Raw genomic sequence first — 18,098 nt, 5'->3', positions numbered from 1 at the left:
TTACTCCACACATCGACCGCTATCCAGCATGCATCTAAAGTATTAAGTTCATAAGAACAGAGTAACGCATTAAGCAAGATGACATGATGTAGAAGGATAAACTCAAGCAATATAATATAAACCCCATCTTTTTATCCTTGGTGGCAACAATACAATACGTGCCTTGCTGCCCCTGCTGTCACTGGGAAGGACACCGCAAGATTGAACCCAAAGCTAAGCACTTCTCCATTGCAAGAAAGATCAATCTAGTAGGCCAAACCAAACTGATAATTCGAAGAGACTTGCAAATATAATTAAATCATACATATAAGAATTCAGAGAAGAACCAAATATTGTTCATAGATAATCTTGATCATGAACCCACAATTCTTCGGATCTCGACAAACACACCGCAAAAAGAGTTACATCGGATAGATCTCCAAGAGGATCGAGGAGAACTTTGTATTGAGATCCAAAGAGAGAGAAGAAGCCATCTAGCTAATAACTATCGACCCGAAGGTCTGAGGTAAACTATTCACACATCATGGGAGAGGCTATGGTGTTGATGTAGAAGCCCTTCGTGATTGATTCCCCCTCCGACGGAGCTCTGGAAAAGGCCCCAAGATGGGATCTCTTGGGTACAGAAGGTTGTGGCGGTGGAAATAGGGTTTCATGGTGCTCCTGGATGTTTTCGGGGTATATATATATATATATAGGGTCGCGCTATTCGTCACCTTGGGTGAGGAATAGTTATTCTTCACCCCCTCTATTTTACCATCAATGCACCGTAATTTTACGTTCCGTAAGTTTTGTCTTATTTCCGATGTAAAAAGAGACCGTAAGAAAATATATAATCGCCGTAAAAAATATTTTATGTTATGTAAAATTAGAAACGTAAAAACATAGTTTAAAATACACATAAACTACAAATTTTCTTGTCTTATGATCTATATTTTTATTTTCTTATGTCAAATTTTACGTAGTGAATCTATAGGAATGTAACTATTTGAATTCTAAACGTAATTTAATTATGAAATGATCGTAAGATTAACTCAAGTGAAGAATAACTTATTCTGCACCCTGGATGATGAATAGTAACACTATATATATAGGAGGAAGGAGTATATATATATATAGGAGGAAGAAGTAGGTCGGTGGAGCTACGAGGGGCCCATGAAGGTGGGGGCGCGCCCAGGGGGGCAGGCGTGCCTCCCTGCCTCGTGGCTCCCTCGTTTATTTCTTGACGTCCACTCCAAGTCCCCTAGATCACGTTTCTTCCAAAAATAACTCTCCCGAAGGTTTCATTCCGTTTGATATTCCTTTTCTGCGAAACACTGAAATAGGCAAAAAAATAGCAATTTGCACTGGGCCTTGGGTTAGTAGGTTAGTCCCAAAAATAATATTAAAGTGTATAAATAACTCCATTAACATCGAAAACAGATAATATAATAGCATGGAACAATAAAAAATTATAGATACGTTGGAGACGTATCGACATGTTGTTTGAATAAAATCATTGGATCTGATATCTTGAATAAGAGAGAGTCCTCCCATGACTAGTTAATTATTTGACTACTCATTGTCCTTCACTTATATCTTTTGGAGTAATTTGTCATTTACTCGTGTGCTTCACTTATATCTTATGAGTAAATGGTTGAATGAATTGAATAACATAAATATGAAATTATATATGCTTCATATGCTTATCCCATGGGCAGTAATTGTTGGGGAACGTTGCAGAAAACAAAAAAATTTCCTACTCGTTTCACCAAGATCCATCTAGGAGTTCATCTAGCAACGAGTGATTAGATGCATCTACATACCTTTGTAGATCGCGAGCGGAAGCGTTCGAAGAACGGGGTTGATGTAGTCGAACACGACGTGATTCAAATCACCGGAGATCCTAGCACCGAACGGACGGTACCTCCGCGTTCAACACACGTACGGAGTGGATGACGTCTCCTCCTTTCTTGATCCAGCAAGGGGGAAGGAGAGGTTGATGAAGATCCAGCAGCACGACGGCGTGGTGGTGGATGCAGGGCGTCACAGTAGCAGGGCTTCGCCGTGTACTACGAGGGAGAGATGTAACAGGGGAGAGGGAAGCACCAAAGGCTGAGGTATGAAGTCCTCCCTCTCCTCAACTATATATAGGAGGGCCAAGGGGGGTGGTGCGCCAGCCTAGGAGATCCAATCTCCTAGGTGCGGCAGCCAAGGGGAGGTTTCCCTCCCCCCAAGGCACCTAGAGGTGCCTTCCACCATTGGGACTCTTCCCTTAAGTGGAACCCTAGGCGCATGGGCTTTTGGGGCTGGTGCCCTTGGCCCATCTAGGCCAAGGCGCACCCCCTATAGCCCATGTGGCCCCTCGGGACAGGTGGCCCCACCCGGTGGGCCCCCGGGACCCCTCCGGTGGTCCCGATACAATACCGATAACCCCGAAACTTGTCCCGATGGCCGGAACAGCACTTCCTATATATAATTCTTTACCTCCGGACCATTCCGGAACTCCTCGTGACATCCGGGATCTCATCCGGGACTCCGAACAACATTCGGGTTACTGCATACACATATCTTCACAACCCTAGCGTCACCGAACCTTAAGTGTGTAGACCCTACGGGTTCGGGAGACATGCAGACATGACCGGGACGACTCTCCGGTCAATAACCAACAGCGGGATCTGGATACCCATGTTGGCTCCCACATGCTCCACGATGATCTCATTGGATGAACCACGATGTCGAGGATTAAACAACCCCGTATACAATTCCCTTTGTCAATCGGTATGTTACTTGCCCGAGACTCGATCGTCGGTATCCCAATACCTTGTTCAGTCTCGTTACCAGCAAGTCACTTTACTCGTACCGTAATGCATGATCCCGTGATCAACCACTTGGTCACCTTGAGCTCATATTGATGATGCATTATCGAGTGGGCCCAGTGATACCTCTCCGTTATATGGAGTGACAAATCCCAGTCTCGATCCGTGTCAACCCAACAGACACTTTCGGAAATACCTGTAGTGCACCTTTATAGTCACCCAGTTACGTTGTGACGTTTGATACACCCAAAGCACTCTTACGGTATCCGGGAGTTACACGATCTCATGGTCAAAGGAAAAGATACTTGACATTGGAAAAGCTCTAGCAAACGAACTACACGATCTTGTGCTATGCTTAGGATTAGGTCTTGTCCATCACATCATTCTCCTAATGATGTGATCCCGTTATCAATGACATCCAATGTCCATAGCCAGGAAACCATGACTATCTGTTGATCAACGAGCTAGTCAACTAGAGGCTTACTAGGGACATATTATGGTCTATGTATTCACACGTGTATTACGATTTCCGGATAATACAGTTATAGCATGAATAAAGACAATTATCATGAACAAAGAAATATAATAATAATACTTTTATTATTGCCTCTAGGGCATATTTCCAACAGTCTCCCACTTGCACTAGAGTCAATAATCTAGTTACATTGTGATGAATCGAACACCCATGGAATTCTGGTGTTGATCATGTTTTGCCCTAGGGAGAGGTTTAGTCAACGGATCTGCTATATTCAGGTCCGTATGTACTTTACAAATCTCTATGTCTCCATCTTGAACATTTTCACGAATGGAGTTGAAGCGACGCTTGATGTGCCTTGTCTTCTTGTGAAACCTGGGCTCCTTGGCAAGTGCAATAGCCCCAGTGTTGTCACAAAAGAGTTTGATTGGCCCCGACGCATTGGGTATGACTCCTAGGTCGGTGATGAACTCCTTCACCCATATTGCTTCATGTGCTGCCTCCGAGGCTGCCATGTACTCCGCTTCACATGTAGATCCCGCCACGACGCTCTGCTTGCAGCTGCACCAGCTCACTGCTCCACCATTCAACATATACACGTATCCGGTTTGTGACTTAGAGTCATCCAGATCTGTGTCGAAGCTAGCGTCGACGTAACCCTTTACGACGAGCTCTTTGTCACCTCCATAAACGAGAAACATTTCCTTAGTCCTTTTCAGGTACTTCAGGATATTCTTGACCGCTGTCCAGTGTTCCTTGCCGGGATTACTTTGGTACCTTCCTACCAAACTTACGGCAAGGTTTACATCAGGTCTGGTACACAGCATGGCATACATAATAGAACCTATGGCTGAGGCATAGGGGATGACACTCATCTCTTCTATATCTTCTGCCGTGGTCGGGCATTGAGCCGAGCTCAATTTCATACCTTGCAAAACAGGCAAGAGCCCTTTCTTGGACTGATCCATTTTGAACTTCTTCAAAATCTTATCAAGGTACGTGCTTTGTGGAAGACCTATGAGGCGTCTCGATCTATCCCTATAGATCTTGATGCCTAATATATAAGCAGCTTCTCCAAGGTCCTTCATTGAAAAACTCTTATTCAAGTAGGTCTTGATGCTGTCCAAGAGTTCTATATCATTTCCCATCAAAAGTATGTCATCTACATATAGTATGAGGAATGCTACAGAGCTCCCACTCACTTTCTTGTAAACGCAGGCTTCTCCATAAGTCTGCGTAAACTCAAACGCTTTGATCATCTCATCAAAGCGAATGTTCCAACTCCGAGATGCTTGCACCAGCCCATAAATCGAGCGTTGGAGCTTGCACACCTTGTCAGCATTCTTAGGATCGACAAAACCTTCCGGCTGCATCGTATACAATTCTTCCTTAAGGAAACCATTAAGGAATGCCGTTTTGACGTCCATTTGCCATATTTCATAATCGTAGAATGCGGCAATTGCTAACATGATTCGGACGGACTTTAGCTTCGCTACCGGTGAGAAAGTCTCATCGTAGTCAACCCCTTGAACTTGTCGATAACCCTTAGCGACAAGCCGAGCTTTATAGATGGTCACATTACCATCCGCGTCTGTCTTCTTCTTAAAGATCCATTTATTTTCTATGGCTCGCCGTTCAACGGGCAAGTCAGTCAAAGTCCATACTTCGTTTTCATACATGGATCCTATCTCGGATTTCATGGCTTCTAGCCATTTGTCGGAATCCGGTCCCGCCATCGCTTCTTCATAGTTCGAAGGTTCACCGTTGTCTAACAACATGATTTCCAAGACAGGGTTGCCGTACCACTCTGGTGCGGAACGTGTTCTTGTGGACCTTCGAATTTCAGTAGGAGCTTGATCAGAAGTATCTTGATCATCATGAATAACTTCCTCTCTAGTCGGTGCAGGCACCTCAGGAACATTTTCTTGAGTTGCGCCATTTACCGGTTCAAGAGGCAATACTTCATCAAGTTCTACTTTCCTCCCACTTACTTCTTTCGAGAGAAACTCTTTCTCTAGAAAGAATCCATTCCTGGCAATAAAGATCTTGCCTTCGGATCTGAGGTAGAAGGTATACCCAGCAGTTTCTTTAGGGTATCCTATGAAGACGCATTTTTCCGACTTGGGTTCGAGCTTTTCAGGTTGAAGTTTCTTGACATAAGCATCGCATCCCCAAACTTTTAGAAACGACAGCTTAGGTTTCTTCCCAAACCATAATTCATACGGTGTCGTCTCAACGGATTTCGACGGAGCCCTATTTAAAGTGAATGCGGCAGTCTCTAAAGCATAGCCCCAAAAAGATAGCGGTAAATCGGTAAGAGACATCATAGATCGTACCATATCTAATAGAGTGCAATTACGACGTTCGGACACACCATTACGCTGAGGTGTTCCAGGCGGCGTGAGTTGTGAAACTATTCCATATTTTCTTAAGTGTGTGCCAAATTCGTGACTCAAGTATTCTCCTCCACGATCTGATCGTAGAAACTTGATTTTCCTGTCACGTTGATTCTCAACCTCACTCTGAAATTCCTTGAACTTTTCAAAGGTTTCAGACTTGTGTTTCATTAAGTAGACATACCCATATCTACTCAAGTCATCAGTGAGGGTGAGAACATAACGATAGCCACCGCGAGCCTCAACACTCATTGGACCGCACACATCAGTATGTATGATTTCCAATAAGTTGGTTGCTCGCTCCATTGTTCCTGAGAACGGAGTCTTGGTCATTTTTCCCATGAGGCATGGTTCGCACGTGTCAAATGATTCATAATCAAGAGACTCTAAAAGTCCATCTGCATGGAGCTTCTTCATGCGTTTGACACCTATGTGACCAAGGCGGCAGTGCCACAAGTATGTGGGACTATCATTATCAACCTTACATCTTTTGGTACTCACATTATGAATATGTGTAGTAATACGCTCGAGATTCATTAAGAATAAACCATTGACTATCGGAGCATGACCATAAAACATATCTCTCATATAAATAGAACAACCATTATTCTCGGATTTAAATGAGTAGCCATCTCGTATTAAACGAGATCCTGATACAATGTTCATGCTCAAACATGGCACTAAATAACAATTATTGAGGTTTATAACTAATCCCGTAGGTAAATGTAGAGGTAGCGTGCCGACGGCGATCACATCGACCTTGGAACCATTCCCGACGCGCATCGTCACCTCGTCCTTCGCCAGTCTCCGTTTATTCCGCAGCTCCTGCTGTGAGTTACAAATATGAGCAACGGCACCAGTATCAAATACCCAGGAGTTACTACGAGCACTGGTAAGGTACACATCAATTACATGTATATCAAATATACCTTTGGTGTTGCCGGCCTTCTTGTCCGCTAAGTATTTGGGGCAGTTCCGCTTCCAGTGACCCTTCCCTTTGCAATAAAAGCACTCCGTCTCAGGCTTGGGTCCATTCTTTGACTTCTTCCCGACAGCTTGCTTGCCGGGCGCAGCAACTTCCTTGCCGTCCTTCTTGAAGTTCTTTTTACCCTTGCCCTTCTTGAACTTAGTGGTTTTATTCATCATCAACACTTGATGTTCCTTCTTGACTTCTACCTCTGCTGATTTCAGCATAGCAAATACTTCAGGAATGGTCTTTACCATCCCCTGCATATTGAAGTTCATCACAAAGCTCTTGTAGCTTGGTGGAAGCGACTGGAGGATTCTGTCAATGACCGCGTCATCCGGGAGATTAACTCCCAGCTGAGTCAAGCGGTTATGTAACCCAGACATAGTGAGTATGTGCTCACTGACAGAACTATTTTCCTCCATCTTACAGCTAAAGAACTTATCGGAGACTTCATATCTCTCGATCCGGGCATGAGCTTGAAAAACCATTTTCAGCTCTTCGAACATCTCATATGCTCCATGTCTCTCAAAACGCTTTTGGAGCCCCGGCTCTAAGCTGTAAAGCATGCCGCACTGAACGAGGGAGTAGTCATCAGTACGTGTCTGCCAAGCGTTCATAGCGTCTTGGTTCTGTGGGACGGGTGGATCACCTAGCGGTGCTTGTAGGACATAATCTTTTTTGGCAGCTATGAGGATGATCCTCAGGTTCCGGACCCAGTCCGTATAGTTGCTGCCATCGTCTTTCAGCTTGGTTTTCTCTAGGAACGCGTTGAAATTGAATACGACGTTGGCCATTTGATCTACAAGACATATTGTAAAGATTTTAGACTAAATTCATGATAATTAAGTTCATCTAATCAAATTATTAATGAAATCCCACTCAGATTAGACATCCCTCTAGTCATCTAAGTGTTACACGATCCGAGTCGACTAGGCCGTGTCCGATTAACACGTGAGATGGACTAGTCATCGCCGGTGAACATCTTCATGTTGATCGTATCTTCCATACGACTCGTGTTCGACCTTTCGGTCTCTGTGTTCCGAGGCCATGTCTGTACATGCTAGGCTCGTCAAGTTAACCCTAAGTGTTTTTGCATGTGTAAAACTGTCTTACACCCGTTGTATGTGAACGTAAGGATCTATCACACCCGATTAACACGTGGTGCTTCGAAACGACGAACTGTAGCAACGGTGCACAGTTAGGGGAGAACACTTCTTGAAATTGTTGTAAGGGATCATCTTATTTACTACCGTCGTTCTAAGTAAACAAGATGCAAAACATGATAAACATCACATGCAATCAAATAATAATAGTGACATGATATGGCCAATATCACATAGCTCCTTTGATCTCCATCTTGGGGCTTCATGATCATCCTGTCACCGTCATACTCATCGACATGTAAGTTGTGATTCCTTGTACAATAGCATGAACATCTCATACATCACATATAGATCATTCATCATTCATCACAACTTTGGCCATATCATATCACAAAGCACTTGCTGCAAAAACAAGTTAGACGTCCTCTAATTGTTGTTGCAGATTTTACGTGGCTGAAGTAGGGTTTTACAAGAACGTTTTCTTACCTACGTGAAAGCCACAACGTGATTTGTCAACTTCTATTTACCCTTCATAAGGACCCTGTTCATCGAATCTGCTCCAACTAAAGTAGGAGAGACAGACACCCGCCAGCCACCTTATGCAACTTGTGCATGTTAGTCGGTGGAACCGGTCTCACGTAAGCATACGTGTAAGGTTGGTCCGGGCCGCTTCATCCCACAATACCGTTGAAGCAAGATAAGACTAGTAGCGGCAAGAAAGTTGACAACATCTACGCCCACAACAAATTGTGTTCTACTCGCGCAAGAGAACTACGCATAGACCTAGCTCTGAAACCACTGTTGGGGAACGTTGCAGAAAACAAAAAAATTTCCTACTCGTTTCACCAAGATCCATCTAGGAGTTCATCTAGCAACGAGTGATTAGATGCATCTACATACCTTTGTAGATCGCGAGCGGAAGCGTTCGAAGAACGGGGTTGATGTAGTCGAACACGACGTGATTCAAATCACCGGAGATCCTAGCACCGAACGGACGGTACCTCCGCGTTCAACACACGTACGGAGCGGATGACGTCTCCTCCTTTCTTGATCCAGCAAGGGGGGAGGAGAGGTTGATGAAGATCCAGCAGCACGACGGCGTGGTGGTGGATGCAGGGCGTCACAGTAGCAGGGCTTCGCCGTGTACTACGAGGGAGAGATGTAACAGGGGAGAGGGAAGCACCAAAGGCTGAGGTATGAAGTCCTCCCTCTCCTCAACTATATATAGGAGGGCCAAGGGGGGTGGTGCGCCAGCCTAGGAGATCCAATCTCCTAGGTGCGGCAGCCAAGGGGAGGTTTCCCTCCCCCCCAAGGCACCTAGAGGTGCCTTCCACCATTGGGACTCTTCCCTTAAGTGGAACCCTAGGCGCATGGGCTTTTGGGGCTGGTGCCCTTGGCCCATCTAGGCCAAGGCGCACCCCCTACAGCCCATGTGGCCCCCCGGGACAGGTGGCCCCACCCGGTGGGCCCCCGGGACCCCTCCGGTGGTCCCGATACAATACCGATAACCCCGAAACTTGTCCCGATGGCCGAAACAGCACTTCCTATATATAATTCTTTACCTCCGGACCATTCCGGAACTCCTCGTGACGTCCGGGATCTCATCCGGGACTCCGAACAACATTCGGGTTACTGCATACACATATCTTCACAACCCTAGCGTCACCGAACCTTAAGTGTGTAGACCCTACGGGTTCGGGAGACATGCAGACATGACCGGGACGACTCTCCGGTCAATAACCAACAGCGGGATCTGGATACCCATGTTGGCTCCCACATGCTCCACGATGATCTCATCGGATGAACCATGATGTCGAGGATTAAACAACCCCGTATACAATTCCCTTTGTCAATCGGTATGTTACTTGCCCGAGACTCGATCGTCGGTATCCCAATACCTTGTTCAGTGTCGTTACCAGCAAGTCACTTTACTCGTACCGTAATGCATGATCCCGTGATCAACCACTTGGTCACCTTGAGCTCATATTGATGATGCATTATCGAGTGGGCCCAGTGATACCTCTCCGTTATATGGAGTGACAAATCCCAGTCTCGATCCGTGTCAACCCAACAGACACTTTCGGAAATACCTGTAGTGCACCTTTATAGTCACCCAGTTACATTGTGACGTTTGATACACCCAAAGCACTCTTACGGTATCCGAGAGTTACACGATCTCATGGTCAAAGGAAAAGATACTTGACATTGGAAAAGCTCTAGCAAACGAACTACACGATCTTGTGCTATGCTTAGGATTAGGTCTTGTCCATCACATCATTCTCCTAATGATGTGATCCCGTTATCAATGACATCCAATGTCCATAGCCAGGAAACCATGACTATCTGTTGATCAACGAGCTAGTCAACTAGAGGCTTACTAGGGACATATTATGGTCTATGTATTCACACGTGCATTACGATTTCCGGATAATACAGTTATAGCATGAATAAAGACAATTATCATGAACAAAGAAATATAATAATAATACTTTTATTATTGCCTCTAGGGCATATTTCCAACAGTAATGACTTCACTTATAAGAAGTATAGGTGGTAAAATTTATTGAAAGTTAGCAAACTCAACATTGGTCACTTCAACAATTCATGAAAGAATATTGGAGGAAGAGAGATTTCACATATAAATATACTATCTTGGACATCTTTTGTAGTTGTGACCACTCATTAAAATACGACATGCTAAAAAGTTGATGTTGGACAAGGAAGACAATATAATGGGTTATGTTTTCCTATACCGAATAGAAGTTATATTGTCATGGATCCTTCAACATGTTGAGCTTGCCTTTCCCCCTCATGCTAGCCAAATTCTTTACACCAAGTATAGATACTACTTGTGCTTCCAAACATCCCTTAAACCAGTTTTGCCATGAGAGTCCACCATACCTACCTATGGATTGAGTAAGATCCTTCAAGTAAGTTGTCATTGATGCAAGCAATAAAAATTGCTCTCTCTAAATATGTATGATTTATTAGTGTGAAGAAAACTAAGCTTTATACGAACTTGTGATATGGAAGAAATAAAAGCGACGTATTGCATAATAAATGTCTTTATCACAAGCGGCAATATAAAGTGACGTTCTTTTGCATTAAGATTTTGTGCATCCAACCATAAAAGCGCATGACAACCTGTGCTTCCCTCTGCGAAGGGCCTATCTTTTACTTTTATCTTCTACCCTTATACAAGAGTCATAGTGATCATCACCTTTCCTTTTCATACTTTTTTCTTTGGCAAGCACTATGTGTTGGAGAAATCCGGATATATATATCCACTCGGATGTAGGATGTTTTCAGCAAAACTACTGTGGTGTTGTTTTTATGCTGAAATAAAAGTTCTCGGAACAAGCTGAAAATTAACGAAGAATTTTTCTGGAAAATATAAAAAATACTAGAAGAAAAAGATACATAAGAAGAGTCCCGGGCTAACCACAAGGGTGGAGGGCGCGCCCTCCGACCTTGTGATTGCCTCGTGGGCCCCCCTGACGTGGAACCAACGCCAACCCCTCCTATAAATCCAAAAAACCCGAGAATAGAAGAGAGATCGGGAGTTCCGCCGCCGTAAGCCTCTGTAGCCTCGAAAAACCAATCTAGGCCCTCTTTGACACCCTGCCGGAGGGGGCCATCATCACCGGAGGCCATGGAGGAGGATCTCGGAGGGGGCCATCATCGACATGGAGGCCAAGGACCAGAGGGAGAACCTCTCCCCATCTAGGGGGGAGGCCATGGAGGAGGATGCACAAGGGGGATAACCTCTCCCCCTCTCTTTCGATGGCGCCGAAGTGCCACTGGGGGAACCATCGCCGCGGTGATCGTCTTCATCAACATCACCATCATCATCACCATCCTCATCTCTTTTACGTGGTCCACTCTCCCGCACCCCGTCGTAATCCCCTACTTGATCATGGTGCTTTATGCCACATATTATGATCCAATGATGTGTTGCCATCCTATGATGTTTTGAGTAGATTTATTTTGTCTTTGGGTTGATTGATGATATAGATTGCTTTGAGTTGCGTGTTTTATTTTGGTGCTGTCCTATGGTGCTCTCCATGTCGCGCAAGCATGAGGGATTCCCGCTGTAGGGTTTGCAATATGTTCATGGTTTGCTTATTGTCTGCGTTGCGTGAGTGGCTGAAACACAAACACGGGTAAGCGAATCATGGCATATGGGAATAAAGGGGACTTGGTGTGTCAATTCTATGGCTGTGTTTTACCTTAATAATCTTTAGTAGTTGCGGATGCTTGCTAGAGTTCCAATCATAAGTGCATATGATCCAAGAAGGGAAAGTATGTTAGCTTATGCCTCTCCCTCATATGAAATTGCAATAATGATTACCGATCTTGTTAACAATTGCCTAGGATAATTCCGAACACCGACCCATCATTATTTCACACTCGCTATTTATAATATATAGTAATACATTCCAACTTTATGTTAACAGCACCTACTTTTATATTTTAGTTCTCAATATCATGCAAAGTTATCCTCTTCATACCCACAACATATTTTTATTTCTCGTTTCTAGTTGGAAGCAAAACGTTCGGTGTACGTAGAGTCGTATCAGTGGCAGATAGGACTTGAGAGAATATTGATCCTACCTTTAGCTCCTTGTGGGTTCGACACTCCATACTTATCACTTCCACCTTTGGAAATTGCTATGATGATTCTTTGCACTTGGGGATTATCATACACCTGGGTCGAGGTGACCTCCTGTCCATAGAAGTCGAACACCTGCTTTGCAACAAGGTTCAAGTGCACCTCCTTGAAGCCCTTGTCAGTCCTCACCCCACTAGCTATGATCTCACACATCTTGGTAAGCACAAAAGTGGAGAGGAACGGCTGCCATTTCATGCTGTTCCCATGTCATCCTTCTTCTCCTTTGCTGCTACCTTTAGAGCAGGAGCATGAGCAACAACATTGAGCTGAGCCATCACAAATGGAGGAACCGTAGGCGGCACCTCGAACCGTAAGAGGCATCTGTTCCAGAGAAGGCCGGGAGTCCTCTTACGATAGCGGGAACTAGCTCTCGGACAACACAAAGGCATGACTAAACTCTTGTGTGGCCATGTCCTACAAATGTAAGTGTCATCAACACCACAAGACACTACACATGGACATTATGAACTAGAAGTACAACATGGACAGATCGAACTAGCAGTGCATCTGGGACAAATCAAACTAACATTACATCTTGGACAGATCAAACTAGCAGTAACACATGCACAAGCATACCACAACACAACAGAGCACTAATCATGGAGAACATAGCATTAATCATGGACACATGGATGATCTTGTTCAACACTTGCACACTAGTATACCACTGATTCATCCATGACCACTAACTACCAACACTTGCCCACATGGAAACAACCCCTAGCATGCTCCAAATCCATCACAACTAGCTACTACACCGTCACAGTCAAACATATCAGACGACCTAACCTTAGCACATGGACATATCTAGCTAGAACTAGAAGAGAGGAGGTGGTGATTGAACTTACAGAGGCCATCGGAATGGCCGCGGAGGAGGTGCCTGGCACGTCGGAGAGGAGGAGTCGACGCGCCGGCGCAGTCAATCGGTCGCCGGACTAGATGTGCTGCTTACCTCTTCGTCGAAGTGGATCCGCACCGGAAGGAAAGCTCGAGAGAGGGGAAATGGTGGCGGGAGTTTTGCCGCGACGGCGACCCTCGATATATAGGGCGACCGAATCGTTGGGTGGTGAGTCGAATTCGATATATAGGGCGACCGAATCGTCGGGCGGTGAGTCGAATTCGTCCCGCCGCTTTTTCGTAGATGCGCCATCGCTCCCGCCATCTCCCACCCCTGCGCGGCGCGGCGTGACGTTCCCCTCCCCTGCATCGCTTGAGCCTGGTTCGCTGGAAACGGCCAATTCAGCCGTTCCTAGCGGGCCAGGCCGAGGGGTGCTTTGAAGTCCGTGCTATGCGGACCAAGCAGTAAACACATGCATTCAAACAGCCCAAAAACATCCCGCGCGGGGCCTGACTTGGCCTAATGCAGACTACCAAACGCGTCCTTATAGATTACAAAGATTAACCGAGCAATTACACACCGCGTACTAGTTGCAAAATCCAACCAAACAGCTTCCAGCCTTACACGCGGTGTTACTCCCTTCCCCAAACTCCAATGCTACCTTTTGTCACAAAAAAAAGCACATATGCTATCTCCCCCACCTAACAATCGCGGTGAGGTGGCACAGCTTGCATGTGCGTCGCAATAAGTTATCCGGGCCTACCATGCACCCACCCCGTTCTAAAATAAGCGTCGTGATTGTAGGTGCATAATTAATTGCGAAAGCGACATGACATAATTGCATGTGCTAAAAAAATAAGTGGGCATGTGCATAGCCAGTTCCCGAAGGAACCAGATTACCCTTCAGTAAAAGTTGTAGGAGTATTTGTCTTTTTTTTTTTTAACATCAGTAATAAAAAGTTGTATTTGTCGTTCAGGTGGATTGCGATTGTCTTATGAGTTACCGTCCGGTTCCAACACGTCAACACCCACATGCCCGAGTCGAACCTCCCCTCCCCTCCCCTGACCTTCCGGCCTTTGCCCTCCGGAGACGAAAAGCGCCCGCCTTTAAACCCCTCTGGCCTCTGCCAGCGGTCCGCTGCGGCTTGCTTACCCAGCCACCAGCCAAAATCCGCGACCAAAGTGCCAAGCCTTCTCCCCGAAGCCTTTCCGGAAAAACCCTCGCCCCCCTTCCTTCTCCCCCGCCCCACACCCCCCACCCCGGCAGGCAGCGATCAAGCCCCGCCATCGCCATGGCCAGCGACGACGACTGCTACTACTACTACGACGACGACGGCGACGGCGAGGAGGATGAGGAGGACGGGGAGGAGGCGGCCGACTGGGACGGCCTGGCGGTGGGGGCGGACGAGGACGACCTCGGCCTGCTCGAGGACGACCCGCCGCACTCGGAGCGCCGCGTCGATTGCTGGGTGAGTTCTCGCGGCCGGCCGGCGGATTCCGCGCCCTTGGATTGCGTGCGCGTGCGGGTTATCGGGGCGAGATCGGGGGGATTCGAGCCTCCACGTGCCCCTCACCCTTCGACAGACCAGGCCGAATTTCGCGTCTTTTTTTTAAGACTACTACTTGCGCGTCTCTGCATTCTGCTCTGGGTGCCTCTGTTATCCCCTTTCAGCAGCGCACTAGTTTGGCGAAGCAGTTTCCTCGCCAGATCGGCTCCGGACGGGACGGGTTTGCTATCAGTTAATGCCGACTGATACAGAGTCCCAATGTGATTGATCGGTGAAACAATATTGCCAGTGGCGTGACCGATCTGGAAATCACCCAGTAGCTCTGTTCGTTTCAAACTCTGTTTTAGTTGCGACATCTTTTAGTTCCTGGTTTGCTGATACCATAGTAAAATTACGAATCACATTTTATGCATAGGACACTATGGGCATGCAGAGCTTCCCTCCTTGAAAGCATAATTTGTTCTACTAATTACAATTTTAAGGACCATACAAATCATTTATAAGACAATAACTGCAAAATCAAGGCATCAGGCATAGATTCCACTCCTGGATTGCTGATAGTTCAGCTCCTGTCTGTTACCAAAGCTCAAAGCTCTGAACCTCTCATCTTTACAGTAAAATATCGATTATTCGCTCAAAGTAATTATCTTATTCTATCCAATCGTTTGTACTTCTATTTTGCATTGTCTGTGATTTATGCCTCCGGATTAACCAACTGCAGTAGAATGTATAATATTTTTTGAAGAAGATTCTTATGGTTGTTTAATTAAGGTTTTAACATTTTATAACTGTTGTTGTAGGCTATTACAGAAGACACCCTTTCTGCGGCCCAGGTAATGAGCCATGCTGGTCATTTCTTATGATTTCAAAGCTAGATTCAGTCCGTCTACTGCTAGTTGAGGCTCACTGACTGTTTCTTTATCTACTATACCTACAGCAAGAAGACTTGTCCACAATGATGAATTTGCTCAATATAAAGCAGCACCAGGCGCGCAGTCTCTTCATTCACCACCGATGGAAGATAGACTGCATCTATGATTGCCTTGACAGGAAGGGGCGAGACCGCATGCTCAGAGAAGCAGGCATTGTACTGCAGGAGAAGAGTAGCATGCTAATAGGTGCCTCAAGAACACCCTCGACAAGTGTCCAATGCAACGTGTGCTTTGATGATGACTTGTCCCCGGCCGCTGTCTCAACTATGGACTGTGGCCATTGCTTCTGCAATGACTGTGAGTTCATCATGCCTTCTCCTCAGTAGTTATTTTATGACCCTGCATAGTTACTTTAAGGTGTACAGTTATTCTGATATGTACAATGACTGATCTTATGCAATGCAACCACCACCACCAGCAGCAGCAGCAGAGGATTAAAAACACTTGCAAAACACGTCTACGCTTGCTTACCCCTAACACCTGAAAATAAAAACAAAAACAAAAACATTTGCTTACCGGGCACTTAATTTTTTTTCCAGGTTGGACAGAGCACTTCAATGCAGCCATAGACGGCGGCAAGAAGCAGATACGTTGCATGGAGGTGAAGTGCTTGGCTATTTGTGATGAGGGCATTGTGCAGCGCCTACTTGGCCAGAAGTACCCCGATGCAGCCAAGCGCTTTGATCGCTTCCTACTGGAGTCTTATCTTGAGGACAATGACTTCGTGAAGTGGTGCCCCAGCATCCCACACTGTGGACGCGCAATCCGTGTGGGCACTGGTGATCGTTACTGCGAGGTCAAGTGTCTCTGTGGTGTCAGCTTCTGCTTCAACTGTATGGAGCAGACACACTCACCGTGCCCGTGTACCATATGGAAGCAGTGGAACACCAGGATCCATGGCGAGTCAGAGAACATCAAATGGATCGTTAAAAACACCAAGAGCTGCCCCAAGTGCTTCAAGCCAATTGAGAAGCGTGACGGTTGCAACCTGGTCAAGTGCAAGTGTGGCCAGTATATGTGGTAAGCTCTTTTTACATATGGGGTCATCTGTTCGTGAAAACATGTGAGCTCGACTGCCCAATCAGCAATCTGTGAACTGCTCATCAGTGTGCCTTTGGGATAAATTTCACCCCATTGTTTCTGCACATGCTTATTGCAGTGCTTACATGGATCCTATTCCGACTTAAATCAGTTATTGATTATTTGTTCTTTTATGAATGCAGCTGGCTATGTGGTGGACCCACAGGTAGCGCGCACACATGGACAAACATTGAGGGCCACAGCTGCAACCGATACAAGGAGAGCAAGGACAAGGTGGACACGGGCAGGCGGCAGCTAGAGCGATACGCGCATTACTGCAACCGGTTCAAGATCCATGAGGACTCATACAAGGAGCAGCACGAAAAGCTGGGGCCGGCCATCAAAGAGAAAGTGAAACAGCTGGAGTCGAACCACCTGCGACCAAGGCTGATCAGGGACGGCGACTGGCTGACCGATGCACACCAGCGCCTGCTCTGGTCACGGCAGGTGGTGTCTCGATCTTATGCGTTCGCCTACCACATGTTCGGCGGCGAACTGCGGGCGCACCGGTCAGAGCGGGGCAGCCTGGCCCCGGCGCAGAATCTGTTCGAGAGCCAGCAGGAGCAGCTGGAGCGCCACGTGGAGCAGCTGTCGAAGGTGCTCGTCACGGATATCCCGGCGCTGCCTGACCAGGAGATAGTGAAGGTGAAGCAGGAGGTCGTCAACCTCGACAAGATCCTCGAGAGGCTCTGCGGGGAGATGTACACCTGCATTCAGGACGAGCTGCTGCCGCTGCTCACGGAGCCCATGGACATCGCCGCGTACACGCCCGACGGCCCTGTGCGGGCCAAGGTGTTCCGGGCGTGACTGTGACAGGCTTCACTCGGATGCTGCTCGGGGCGGACAGACGGTGTGGCGGCAACTGATGAGTGAAGACCACCTCGACATGCATCAATCTAATGCAAATGTGGACGTACAGTAAGGAGGAATGATTTAGGCTGTGGTCTGAGGTTAGTGGAGGCCTCGCACGCTCTAGGAGGACCTAACCTAAGTACCTAAGTAAGTAGTACTAATATAGATTATTACGTATTAGTTTGCAAGTGAAGCACGTATGTACGGGTTCATCCAGGTATTTGTGGTCTCTATACTAAGCGTTGTTCTGGAACTACATATTTCTGATGGCCTTAACCACTTTCAGAAATTGGATCTTAACCCACACTTTACTAGGGCAAATCATCAAACCCCTGATAAAGTGTGGCAAATCATCTAATCCCCCCTTAATCTCGTATTTTTAGTCTGCATATAAGATTTGTCTGAAGTCAAATTATGAAGTTTGACAAATTTTATAGAAAGAAACATCAACATTCACAACACAAAATTAATATTGGT

At 46.2% G+C, this 18,098-nt stretch overlaps 1 protein-coding gene across 1 annotated transcript; it reads left to right on the top strand.

Moving 5' to 3' along the window:
* The first annotated feature begins 14,391 nt into the window (after positions 1-14,391).
* On the top strand, positions 14,392-17,910 carry LOC125550597 (ring-type E3 ubiquitin ligase 454). Its single transcript, XM_048713619.2, has 5 exons — positions 14,392-14,718; positions 15,558-15,590; positions 15,695-15,986; positions 16,229-16,709; positions 16,913-17,910. Exons 1-5 carry the CDS (start codon positions 14,542-14,544, stop codon positions 17,574-17,576), a joined length of 1,647 nt encoding a protein of 548 aa, XP_048569576.2. The 5' UTR covers positions 14,392-14,541; the 3' UTR covers positions 17,577-17,910.
* The last annotated feature ends 188 nt before the right edge of the window (positions 17,911-18,098 follow it).

Source organism: Triticum urartu, chromosome 4A (assembly GCF_056163025.1).
Source record: "Triticum urartu cultivar PI428250 chromosome 4A, HENAU_Tu73, whole genome shotgun sequence".
NCBI classification, from domain to species: domain Eukaryota; kingdom Viridiplantae; phylum Streptophyta; class Magnoliopsida; order Poales; family Poaceae; genus Triticum; species Triticum urartu.
Note: the sequence above shows the minus strand (reverse complement) of the source record. Positions and strands in the feature narration are given on the sequence as shown.